Source organism: Rhipicephalus sanguineus, chromosome 1 (genome assembly GCF_013339695.2).
Source record: "Rhipicephalus sanguineus isolate Rsan-2018 chromosome 1, BIME_Rsan_1.4, whole genome shotgun sequence".
In the NCBI taxonomy this organism is placed as follows: domain Eukaryota; kingdom Metazoa; phylum Arthropoda; class Arachnida; order Ixodida; family Ixodidae; genus Rhipicephalus; species Rhipicephalus sanguineus.
The window spans coordinates 215,192,795-215,206,195 of record NC_051176.1 but is presented as its reverse complement, the minus strand read 5'-3'; the positions used below and the strand labels follow the sequence as shown (position 1 = coordinate 215,206,195).

General features: G+C 44.2%; 2 protein-coding genes across 2 annotated transcripts in view; both read left to right on the top strand.

Annotated features, from left to right (window-relative positions):
* The window catches only part of LOC119371803 (cleft lip and palate transmembrane protein 1-like protein), a 59,203-nt gene extending 48,680 nt beyond the window's left edge, over positions 1-10,523 (top strand). Inside the window, 1 exon segment of the mRNA XM_037642261.2 lies at positions 9,360-10,523. Within this exon segment, the coding sequence (XP_037498189.1) occupies positions 9,360-9,441 (82 nt within the window). The 3' untranslated portion in view covers positions 9,442-10,523.
* LOC119371725 (anamorsin homolog) overlaps positions 1-13,401 on the top strand; it is a 265,406-nt gene that overhangs the window by 10,461 nt on the left and 241,544 nt on the right. The gene's annotated exons all lie outside the window — the stretch shown is intronic.

The window sequence follows — 13,401 nt, the reverse complement described above, 5'->3', positions numbered from 1 at the left end:
ACAGGCGAGGAGAGAAAGCTGGCAAAAGTACATATCTAACATAAACTCTTATATGGATGAGAGCAAGGTGTGGAGTAGCCTAAACAAAAAAAAATGGCCGGGAAACACAGCCACTACCCTTAGTAAATACCGAAGGCAATAGCATGGAAGACCACGCAGACTTTCTGGGTGAACGCTTTGAACATATTTCTAGTGCATCCCATTATAATCCAGCTTTCCTGAAGTTCAAGGAATGCACAGAGCGGGAACGCCTTGAACGAATGTGCACAAAGGGTGAACCGTCTGTTTAATGTAGCTGAACTCAAGGCTGCTCTGAGTTCCTGCAACAACTCAGCACCAGGTGGTGATCGCATCATGTATGAGATGATCAAGAACTTACAACCTGAAGCACTAAATGCACTTCTGTCTCTTTACAACGCCATGTGGGCAGCTGGGTACATTCCAACGTCTTGGAAAGAAGCCAGTATAATTCCAATATATAAGCAAGGGAAAGATCTGTCCTTGGCCAGTAGCTATAGGCCGATAGCATTGACAAGCTGCTTGTGTAAACTTTATGAAAAAATTATAAACCGGTGATTAATCTATCATCTCAAAAGCAACAATCTACTAGACCCACTTCAGTGTGGCTTCAAGGAGGGTTGGTCAACACTAGGCCACCTTGTTCGCACTGAGGGAATAATTAGGGATGCCTTTATCTATAAACAGTTTTTTCTTTCTGTATTTCTCGACCTTGAGAAAACCTATGACACAACATGGCAATTTGGAATCCTCAAACACCTGACCGTATCGGGTGTTCGTGGCAGCATGTTCAAAACAACAGAAAGTTACCTGTCTTATCGCACTTTTCGCGTTAAAGTGGGGAATGTCCTGTCGAAGCCGTTCACCCGAGAAACTGGTGTGCCGCAAGGAGGAGTGCTTAGCTGCACCCTCTTCATTGTGAAAATGAACTCTCTTCATATGGTAATTCCTCCTGCAATGTTTTACTCGGTATATGTTGATGATGTTCAAATAGGCTTTAAATCATGCAACCTCTCAATCTGTGAGCGACAAGTTCAACTTGGCCTGAACAAAGTATCAAAGTGGACAAATGAAAATGGCTTTAAGATAAACACAGAAAAAGGGGTTTTGTATTAAATCCTGAGGTTATGTTGGATGGACAACACGTACAAATCAACAAAGAACATACGTTTCTAGGCATCATCCTTCATTCAAAACTATCCTTCATCCCTCACATCAAGTACATTAAAACTAAGTGCCTAAAAACAATGAACATCCTAAAGATACTGTCACACACAGCATGGGGTAGTGATAGGAAGTGCTTGGTGGACCTGTACTAGAGTCTTGTCAGGACGCATTTGGACCACGGCAGTGTGATGTATTACTCTGCCACACCAAGTGTGCTGAAAATTATTCATTCAATTCACCATTTGGGCATCCGCCTAGCCACTGGCGCCTTCAGAATGAGCCCTCTAGAAAGCCCCTACGTGGAAACAGACGAGTGGTTGCTTCATTTACAGAGGTCATACCTATGTTTTAAGTATTTTTTAAAAGTTAACGCAAGCGCTGGGGATCACACCACATATCCTGCTGTAAATGACCTGTCCAGTTGTCAGTTCTTTCACAACCGACCTGCAGTGAAAGAACCCTTTTCGCTGCGTGTACGAGCACTGGCTGAGGAAACAGGTGTCCCACTGCTCGAACACCGCTTAATGGCTCCTACTTTACAAGCCCCGTTGTAGGAATGGCAGGTTATAGATCGTGATACATCTTTTGTAAATATCACAAAGCAGGCCCCCCTGCCCCCCCCCCCCCCCCCTCTACACATCCAGATGTGCTTCCGTGAAATGCAGCACAAATACCCTTGCGCAGAAATTTTTAGAGATGCATCAGTCTCATGTGGGCGTGTCCTCCGCAGTCGTTGGACAACCCTATTCGCACTCTAACACAGGCATATTGGTGGCCGTAATACTGGTGGCCGTAAAACACATTAAAGGGACCCTGAAACGGCTTTTTTTTTTTAAGTTTTGTTAGCGTTTAGGCTTGAGCATCATCAAATCATTCGCACCACAATTTAAGTGACTCATCATGTACCAAGTCCGCTACGGCCACTTATATCTATATACCCTCCTTCTCACCGTTGCCTTGCCTCCTCAACTCATGAGACACGCTGGCATCGCTGGTGATTGCAGCGCTCTCATGAGCACACTCAACGGTTTGAGCTTCACCCAGTCATGGCCTCCGATATTGCGCGCCGACACGTTGCGCGCAATCTCGGAGGCCCAGTGTGCCCAGCAGCACGCCGTCTGGCAACAGAGACGACGCTCGTGGAGTGGTTGATATCTGCTCCGACAGGTGCCGCCACACTACCAGCTGATATTATTTTATTCTCCTGTAAGTGGCCCACATGCAAAAGCATGCTGACAAAGAAAAAGAATTCAAGAACGATCACCGATAAGTGTAAACTCGTGCGATGTGGTTGTGTCTTCAGGGGTGAAGTTACGGCCGCAGACTCGTGGATCGTCGCGTTGAACCAATAGTGAGAGCGCGACACTCATTGCAGCGACGAGCTGAAGGGATTCCGCTCGCCAGATGCTTCACAAACATTACACGATTTCACAGCTTTACAAGTCACCAATTGCTAGATATATGGTGCACAACATGGCTAGGGCAATTCATTGTGTCCAAGAAACCTCGAGATAAACACTGTCACTCAGCTCATGTCAACACGGAGCACGTTGTAACACAGGCAGACTATGCTTACTGCCCACAGGAGGTTCAGTGACGTGGACTGGGCATATCGCATCAGATCGGTCGCTGGGTTCTATGTGTATTGGAACAATTCTACGTGTAAAGGGGTATTCAGACAGGGGAGAAATGCTCGGGGGATAAAGGCGGAGCCTAGTGACGTCAGCTCGCGAGGAGAAGTCTCCACAAATGCCCCCCACTCACAGGGACGAGGCGAACGGAGGGGGAGACCAGTGTTACTAGACTACTCTGGTGGTTTGCACCACCCGTTTGACGAGCTGCAGACGACCATGCGGCTGCAGACTGTACACCCGCTGCCGCTCTCTGCAGGAGCAAGTGCAACAATGTGGCCAAACAAGAGCCCGAAATTCCACCATATCCCCCACCGCCGGGGGATTGTTTGTCCTTTCAGCGAAAAGGTCTCCGTCTCCCCCGAGGAGGCGCGGGGGGGTCACGCCCACTCGCTAATCCGTGACGTCGCGGTCACGTGATCCGCAATCCCCCCGTCTCCCCCGAGCATTTCTCCCCCGTCTGAATACCCCTTAAAAGGCGCTAGAAGTTGAAAACTCGTTCGGCTGAGCCGCTGCGATCCGTAGCCATTCACATGTTTAAAGTCTTGTAATAAGTTACACAGTTGACGCAGAGAGCTTAAATCGGTCTTCAAATGATTCTTAGGACCTGCTTTACCGGATTAGTGCGTTTAGACAAAATCGACAAAACCGTTTCAGGGTTCCTTTAAAGAAATGAAAATAAAAAATGCAGTGATATATACAGATTCCTTGAGCGTGGTGAAAGCTTTAAAAACCCTAAAAACATACAAAAGCTCCATCATTCGGTGATGGAAGTGCTGCTCCAATCTCTCCAAACTGCTCCAAAAGAGGAATGCTGCTCCATGCTGCTCCAAAGTGTAATATTTGTTAGTAACTGCTCCAAACCTGCTCTGAAATGGCATTAGGGAACTAAAAACAATGAGCTTTAAAGGGACACTAAAGGCAAATAACAATTTATGTCAGAGTGAAAGTTCAATGTGTGAGAACGTCTAAAACGTCAACAGTATCAACAGCAGTGCTCTAGTAATCGAAAAATTAAGGTAAATGTAGGAGACGATGTGCGGCACGAGTGGGACATTTTGGAAATGATCCCGATGACGTCAAAGAGTCTAGAGTACAATTAACCACTACTAATCAAACTAGTTGCAATAAAAAAATAACCTTCCGTGCATCACAATACGTAATAAAATACTGCTTGTTCGTTTCTGTTTGATTCATGGAGAAAAGAAGCTCTTGGCGCTACCATGGGGAACGGCGCGAGTGGTTCAAAAGTTCCGTTTTCGCTGAGCTGCGCGTCTCAGTGGTAGTTTCGGTATCGCATACTGCTGCGTGTGCTTGGCTCTCGCTATTTACGCCCTGTCGATACTCTACTTCTGCTGCTGCTGGCCAAACTAAGCACCGTTACAGTGAACTATACAGTTTCGGAGTGGCCCGTGGCTGCGTCTTGGCAAGGTTGAGAGCCGCTGTAGCTTCGGCGGCCGGACAGTAAAGGCCGGCAACGTTGGGCACAGCAACTGCTCCGTCGGAAGGTCTTGGAAGTGTGCTAACGCCGTGCGGACCACTAAAATGTGATTTTCTTTCAAAATAAGCATTTCCTTGACACGAAACAAGCACTACGAGGTTTCGGCAACGCTATTGCAACAATCAACGTCGACTTAATATTTGTCTTTAGTGTCCCTTTAACCATGTGACCACCCAGCGAGCCTAAACAAAAACAAAAATAAGCTGTGTACTATCATCTAGTATGCAGCTTGTATACTAGCTGTACACTAGCACATTGACAATGCTACATGTACTGGCATTGTTGATGTACAGGGTGTTTCAAGAAATGTGTCCGAAAATCATCAAAAATAAGGGAAATGGAATATTTGCTGACTGCCTTCATACTTACTTTTTCTTTGGTGGCAGACATCTTAAGATGACCAGACACAGTAATTACGACATTAATAAAATGAATTAAATAACTTTTGTATTAGCGGAGACAGACGGTTGGTTCAAATGGGAGACTCGCTGTCCTTCCTGCGAAAAGGCCATTGACGCTTTTGAGATTTTGAGAAATCAGACTCCAGTAATTATTGCGAAGCAATGAAATTCAGCCAAATTCACTGGCGAAACCGAAACCAAATCTCCGATGAGCGCAGCTAGCAGACGACCAGAATGACGTCACTGTTCATGACTGTGATTGCAGGCGTGTTAGTTCTTCCGCATTTGTTAACATGCGTGCGCCCTAGGTGGTCTTATCGCAAAAGAAACCCACACAACCACAAAGCGAAGTCAGTTGATGGTTGGTACAACGACGCTTGCTCATTCTAGACGTTTCTGAAGAGTATGGCTGTTGCACTCTTCCAAGTTTCAGTTTCGTTTTCACCGACAAAATTTGTCATGTTTCATTACTCGCTAATAATTGCCAGCGGCTGCTTTTGTGAAATCTGAAAGCGGCAACATGCTTTTCGCAGAAAGGGCTGCAATTTTCACATTTAACTCGACCACCCGTCTCCTCTAATTAAATTTATTTAATTCCTGTCTTAATTGATGCCTCTACTCAGCTTAAGATGCCTGCTGCCACAGAAAAAGTAATTACGAAGGCAGCGTGAAAATATCTCATTTTCCCTATTTCCGAGGATCTTCAGGCACATTTCTTGAAACACCCTGTACATCTGATTTCATTGTATATTTGTACCTGACAAGCAGACTATTTTGGTGATATTTGTGTGAGATTAGTTCATTATTATAACGATTACTAACTGTTGCCGTGACGACTTTGATGTGTGACTGATTACATTATGCACTTTATCAGCTTCGACCTCCTTTATGCCACATGAACTGGCATTTTCAAGTGTATAGCTCATTTAGCTTATTTTATTCTTGAAGTTTTCAATGCTGGCAATTTTGGCGAAATATGAAAATAACATACTGAACTCGTACCGATTATAAACTGCTGCTTTGGCAATACAGTGAAATCTCGGTATAACGAACTTCAGGGGACCGCGGAAAAATGTTCGTTATTCTGAAAGGTCGTTATAGTGAAAGCCCAAAAATTTACCATAACAATAGAATTTCAGTAACGCAAACGTCCTACCTTTGCAACGGTACGTCCTTGAACTCGTTTCTCACAACAATGCACACGTGAACGTCAGACAAGGCACGTTTATTTGAAATAGTCCGTGATCATTTTTTGATGGGTGCAGCACAAACTCTGCGTCACGAACGATTCTAGACCGTCCGCATTTTTATCCGCCGCTTCGGTCGCTGTTCCGCTTTTTTCTATGAATATGCGGAGTTTCCTCAAGCAGTCCAACGCATCTGTGGCCGACACGGACTCGTCGCGATCTTCGGGTGCTACCGTGACATCGTCGTCCATGTCATCGCTGCAATCCTTTAAGGCCCAACTGCATGCACGCGAGTTTTGAGCGACGGCCGACAGGATTTGCTGTCGCGGAGGGCCATCCATCGCCGTCGCTTGTCGCAGGGGTGCAATCGCGAAACGATGCTATTTCCGATTCCACACGGCTGGCTGATCGCGCTGATAACGCGAGCGGACCGTCGTTCTGACCACTGGCCAAGCGCGAAAAGCACGAAAGGCATCCCAGGTTTCTGGAAAGCCAGAAAACATCGCTTGTCGCCCGGAAGTGAGCATGACGATATCCAACAACATGGCAGCATCTCTGACCCTTGCTTCGGTTGCAATTTGCTCGTGATGCTTCCAATCGGCGCGTACTTCAAGGAATGCAAGTTATAGACTACCTTCTTTACAGCCCCATCTCACGCGGAGAGCGAGGCAGCGGCCGTATTTTGTCGTTATTTATGATCGATCGACGGTTCGTTTTGATGTTTCGGTGGTAGCTTGCTGCATTGGTGGTAGCTTGCTGCAATGTCAACATCGTCGTCGTGTGAGGTAGCCCTTCTCCCTGCGAAGCAACGATGTGAGGCGCTGCGGCTTTTCTTAAACGTTCTATGACAGCAAGAGGAAACGTTGTCGAGATGCGCCTCGTGGACTAACCCCAACATAACGCAGTTTGCAAAGTGCGACGTAGCGTAGGCAGCGTACGCTTCCGGGCGCCCCATGGGATCACAGCAGATACTACTGCCGCGGTTAAACATAAGATTGCGAAAAAAGGAAGTCCCGAAACGCTTTTATGGCATCTTTATCTCAAACAAGACATCAATAAATTTGCCATGTTGTCATTCATCTACTCTGTAATTCTTTTTCGTAATTTGCCTGCGTACGCGCAATAGTTTTCAATCGAGCAGCGCGACGGAGCCCGTTTGTCGCAGCCGCCTTCGCTCGTAAGCCGCATGCTATGCAACGAAGGGAAAAAAAAAAAAAGTTCTCCGCCCGCGTCTTTCTCCTCCCGTGCCATCTCAGGTTTTAGCGGGAGGGCATCCGCTCTTCGCGCTGCGTCGTCTGCTACCTTACAGCTCCGACTGCCATGACCGATACACTGAAATCGAAGAATCCTCGCATTTCGGGATATAAGTTCGTAGTACTGAGGTGTTGTTAAGATTACGCGGGAATTAAATAACGGTCGTTATTCTGAAATGTTCGTTATTCTGAAGTTCGTAGTAGTGAAATATTTTTACATTGAAACTATGAGCAGTCGGCACGGGATTTCTTAAAAGTTCGTTAATTTGAAATGTTCGTTAATGTGGTGTTCGTTGTAACGAGATTTGACTGTAGTTACATGTTACAATAGTTACAACGCGCATCACTGTTTGCATTTTTAAAAGACCTCAATACCTTTCACGTTTTGTTCCCAGGCGATTCGTAGCACGGCCTCTGAACAGAGGCCGATGCTGCGGTTGTTGTATTAGAAGCCACTTGCCTCCCGGCTTTTGTGGTCAGAAGCTTAGAGGAGGCATTCGTGCTCTTTCCACATTCTAATATTTTAATAGCATTTCACACCTATTTCATTCAACACTCATAGACCACTTCAGATATCACTGTCATTATTTGATGCCATGTATATTTTTTACACTTCTATATAGCGCGTGTTTTTAGGCCACTTTAGAGCCCCATTACATCCCCTCATAGTAAATCACTGGTCACTGTTAAAACCCCATTATTTGTCATGGCGCTCTTTGGCCAAACATGGCTCTTGCGCAATTCAAACCCACATAACAACAACTACCTAGCGTTCCTTAACATTAATCTAAAAAATTGTAATTTCTGCCTTCCAAGTGTAATTTGTGCTGAAATCTTCAAAGACGGCAATTTTCACATTTTTGTCATGAAAGTGTTGCTGTTTGCAAAAAACAGACTTGAAATCAATTGCATTGAAGTTTCGTATTTAATTCTTGTGGTAGTCTTTCTTCATAAATGTAGTGTGTGCCACATGTACAGTATCACCGAAAGAAGATTGGCACAAGTGACCAGTTGCCAGAGTGGCAAGACTGCGACATGCAGCGCTGCGTTTTCCTGAGCGCACCGATATCGAGAGTGCCAAGCGTATTCCATTTTCCAAAACAGGGGTGGCCGGAGGAGAGCACTCCAGCAAGCAGCTTTTTCTGGGAAACTGCGATAAAGATACGGTTGCTCGTAACTTCAGCGAAAAAAGAAAAACAAAAAGGATATCGTGTGCATAACCACATCTGGCGGTAAGCACTGAACAAGCGTTGCTTTAAGATATGGGCTTTCGGATGGGCCAACGGCAAGATGGGCTGCTTTCCGATGGTCCGCCGGCCACCCCTGCTTTGGAAAGTGGAACGTGCACGGTACTCTCGCTATCGGCGTGCTCGTGAACAACAGTGCCGCGTGTCGCAATTTTGCGGCTCCGGCCACCGTTCACTTGAGCTAATCTTCTTCCGTTGAGACTGTAAAATTGCATTAATTTGAGCAACGATGTGCAGATGCTTTGTATTTCAAAAGTAATATTAAGTACAAGGGTTAAATACAAGTATTATTAAATACAAAGTTGGTCTAGGTTATATAAGTTCTGATAAACAAAACTTTAATTCATGCTTACTTCACTGCCTAGTGAACATAGGCTTTTATGCTGTGTGCAGTGGTACTAAATCGAAAGCCATTCTTTTTACGATTCAGCTTGAGTGTATGAGGATTGTCATCCGCCAGAAGAATTGTAATCGTAGCTTTTGTTTTCAAATATCCCAGTCAGCATATGCTCTAAATATTGTTTCTTTCATGGATGGCTAGATGCTGTGTTGTGCAGCTTAGCCAGATTGAGGTACTGCCCACAAGATTTCATCTGTTAGCCTAAAATAGTGCATACTTAGGCCATTTTGTGCATAGCACTTAGAATTTACAGCGCTAATGCACAACAATCAGCACAGCAAGACCTGATTGGGGCATCGCAACTGGTAGTAGCACGCTGCGACGTATGGTCACTTCACAGTGTACTAGCTGACATTAATTTTTGGGCAAACCCTGTATATAGTGCTTTTCCAGGAAGTAGTCCATACAGCTCCAATTGTGACCATTGTTCTGTCCTTTCTCTTGGCACTTGTACAGTGTTAGTATACTTGTCTAATTGCTTCATGAATTGTGCTGTGCATGCATATCTTGAAATTATTATCTGATTACGTATGTCTCCTTTGATTTGCTGCCAGGCTCTACCCTGTGGATAAAAGCCGTGTGAATGAATTTGGGGAGAGCTATGACAAATCACCAGAGAAGCCAAAAAATCAGTGAGCCATCTTGCATCCACTGTGCACAGACCACAAGCCTGCAAGATAGTCCACCGACCTACACAATGCCATATATTGTGTTACCTGACATCAAGGGGCTCTCCACATTCCATTTCTCTGAGGCTAGAGCACATGTTTTCACTGCAGTGTGTTCAGTCTTTTTGTGGCTGCACCTTAAGAGTGGTTTTGCCTTTGAAATTGTCATGTGTGGTAGGTTTGTGGAAAGCAATGTGACAGTGCATACTGGCTTAATAATTTCATTATTACATGTGGAAGATTGCCCATAAAGCTTTATTAAATTTTTTAGTAAAAAGTACCAAACTAGTTTCCTGCTTTGTTGCTTCATTAGAAAAATAAGTTTTTTTCTTTTTTAAATTACAGTATTTTGTAACCACAAAAGCAGAGACTATGTCATACATTTGTATACCATGCAGTAGGTGCACCATTGACATAGCCGGGGGGGGGGCGTGTTCAACCTCTCTCTGAAATTTTTTTACACTTATTGCATGTATATATTGCATACTCATGCATGTGCACACTCGCATGGAAGTCTACAGGCATCCCCTCTTCCATCCTCCCCCTACCCTTCTTTGAAATAAAATTGCCCCCGAGGGGAATTACAGTGTCTCCAAATACCTCGGTGCTGCACTTCAGCAAAAAAAAAAAAAAGGAAGCATGGACATTCTAGTATGCATGATTGGTGTGTCATATGCGGTTTTGTGTCCTAAAATTATTAATTGAAAGACTTCAATATTTACCCTTGTTTGAATGGAAACTGCCTGGGTGTTTGTCTTTCGAAAAAAAAAAGGGGGGGGGGGGGTTAAACTAGTTTTTTTGTGATGTAGGATTAACAAGAGCAAGCACCTATGCAATTTAGATTAAACATCTTCTGTCACTATCAATGTATGGTGGTTGTCGGACTTCGTGGTTGCCTGCCAAAATAGAGTGCAGGACATTTGCATTTACATAAGCATTTTGAAATTTTTGTCTTTCAGCATGTTATTATTTTCTTTTAATGAAATTTGAATTTGGGAAGGTCTTTGGTGTGGTGTACTGAAATGGAATAATAAAACGAATTGTTGCTCACTGTTGGTTCATTTGTAGGTATGGTTTGATTGGGGTAAATTTAGACATATTTTTTTGGTTGTACCAGAGGCAATTTCTGCAACATGAAAGTTAATTTCTGCATGTGTGGTGATTTTCTGAGTGGCGATTTGAACACAAGGTTGTTTACATACGGCGCTTCACTCTTTATGTGAATAAAGGACCACTGAATTAACAGTGACTGTTGTCTTCTGTGGCAGAAAGCTGGCCAGGTGACTGAAAATGGACAATGCCTGAATTTTGTTGTAGGAAAATTACCACAGGAAACATTACATTCTTTCGAGATAAAAACAAGGGCGCTTGTTAATGTTTTTCAAAGGTAAACATGCAAACCGGGACACAAGGTGAAACAAAACGAACACTGTGAATGCCGCTTTTGTTGCTACTAGTGTCCATACTTCTGTTTGCCTTTCAGTGACACGAGTCCCCACTGCAATACACAACTGAGCTATATGGCTCATAGCTTATGTCAGTTGAACCAGTGTAATTGAAAACGCGGGCCAAAGAAGAGACAAGTGAGGATATTTCTGTAGTCCATTTCCCCTTTAGTTTTCAATTCCTTTGGTTAAACGCCTTACCACCTTGCTCAACTTTCATTCGTTTTGCACAGCCATAGTCCAGTCACTATGGCATTGCACTACTGAGCTCAAGCTTGTAGTTTCGACCTTGGGTGGAGTGGTCACATTTTAACAGGGGTAGCTGTGTAGTCACCTAGTGTGCTGACCTCATTGTCTATTTTTCAATCTTGTTTTTCCCACGTTTTCATTTATTTGTTCATTAGTGAAAGCAGCAATTCACACTTAGCACATGACCTAAATTTGGTCATCCCTCGGAGTTGAAGGGCTCCTAAACTACCGCTGGCATTTTTTACATATCTTATCCTGTAATGCCCAATGTAAAGTATATTATGCTACACTGAGCTTGATGCTCTACTTAAGGCCAATAGTATTGTCTTCGGTGTGTTGGAGTGAAATCATGCAGGCATCTCGCTTTCCAACTGTTCAGTTGCTGTATTGTGATCCACCAAGTAAACTGTCCAGTCTCACTGCTCTGATGTCCAGTGACGAAAGCATGGTGCCTGGTGAATCTGAGAGGGCAACCGAACATCTTAAAGGCAAGATGCTTGCACAACCTCGTCCCTGGCACGAAGTTTCAGATGTGGGACAGATAAGCAAGTCATTCTCTAAATGATTACTTTCTACTAATTAAGTTACAGCTTGAATACTGTTATCGCTCATAATCGTAGCATAATAGTAAGGTGTCGTGATGCTAGGCCCGTGGACACGGGTTTGATTCCTGGCCATGGTAGCCAGATTTCAGTGGCACAAAATGCAGAAACACCAGTGTACTTAGATTTAGGTGCATATTAAAGAACCCCGTGTAATCAAACGTAATCCAGAGTCTCCAACTTCGGAGTCACTGTGGTGGCTCAGTGGCAGTGGACTGACCCTAAAGACGTGGGTTCGATCCCTGCCACAGCGGTCGCATTTTGATGGAGGTAAAATGCCAGAGGCCTGCTTATGGTACACGTTAAAGAACCCCAGGTGGTTGGAATGATCTGAAGCCTTCCACTATGGTGTCCCTCATAGGTCGAGTCGCGTCGGCACACTAAACCCCATAAACCAACCATTTTTCACAAGTGTGGCATTGCTATGCCACTGCAGGAAAGTAATAAACTCAGAGAACGTTCCCATGCACCCATCTGGGCTTTTCCTGTATCTTCACATGTTGTGATGCCAACAAAGTGCTGCATGTGACATCACCAAAGTAAAATATGCCAATTTGTTGGTTCACGACCTGACATGACAGGAACTGGGTATGTCTTCTGAGAATTGAGATGTGTTCTACAACTGTGTGCCACTGAACCTCTTTAGAAGCTTTCATTCCGTCATTGTGTGCGGAGGCTGGTTAGGGGTGGACTATTTTTTTAGCTGGTGTGTTGATGCAACCAACAGCATTCCCTGCACTCCATGGAGCTAGTGAGAATGCACAATAAGGACAAAAGAGTGCTCGTAGCAAGTGTGAGAAACTGTGGCAGCTGCATAGTCGTTCATCAAATGTCTGTAACCGTGTTGCGACAGCATCATTTGAAAAATTTTCTGTGACTGCACATTTATGGTAGACTGGTACACAGCTGCCACTGTGTAGCATATTTTCAAACTCCAAGTGGTTTAGAGTCCCTTTTATTAAAACCAACCAACTGCTCCTCATGAGCAGTTGGGTGGTTAAACAATTACGATTGATGTCGATAAAGGGGATTTGTATGGAGCTTGAATCGAGAACAAAATACGCATGCCCAAATATTTGACAGTAGGACGTGCTTGACTGACATGCGTCAGTCAAGCACGTCCTCGAGACATTAGCCTATCTATAAAAACACAGTTGTCAAATAAACAAAGGAGTAGCAAACTCCTTTGTTACTCCTAAGATGTGCTTATTCCTCCTAGGTTGTATTATTTATTTATTTGATTTGCATACATACACAAGGGCACAGAAGAAAGAGTGCCTGTCTTAGCTAACTTAATGTTACCGGTATTTTTTTCCTTAGTACACACATCTCAAATGGACTTTGTGGCGCAGTATATATTTCGCTACGAGAAAAGCACGCAGAAAATACGTTTGAGTCATGGAGGAAGAAAATATTTCTTCCTCCACGATTTCAAATGACATGCGCGCGTCTACAGAAAATGTTGCCATGCCGTTGGCAAAAACTGAATGATGCCACCTACAACCATACCTACATGCCACACAAAACCGACAAAACGTTCAAAGGTGGAAAAGTCTATTCAAAAAACATTTTTTTTACAGTAACCCATGCTAACACTGTACTAACTGTACCATGCTGTAACCACTGTAACCA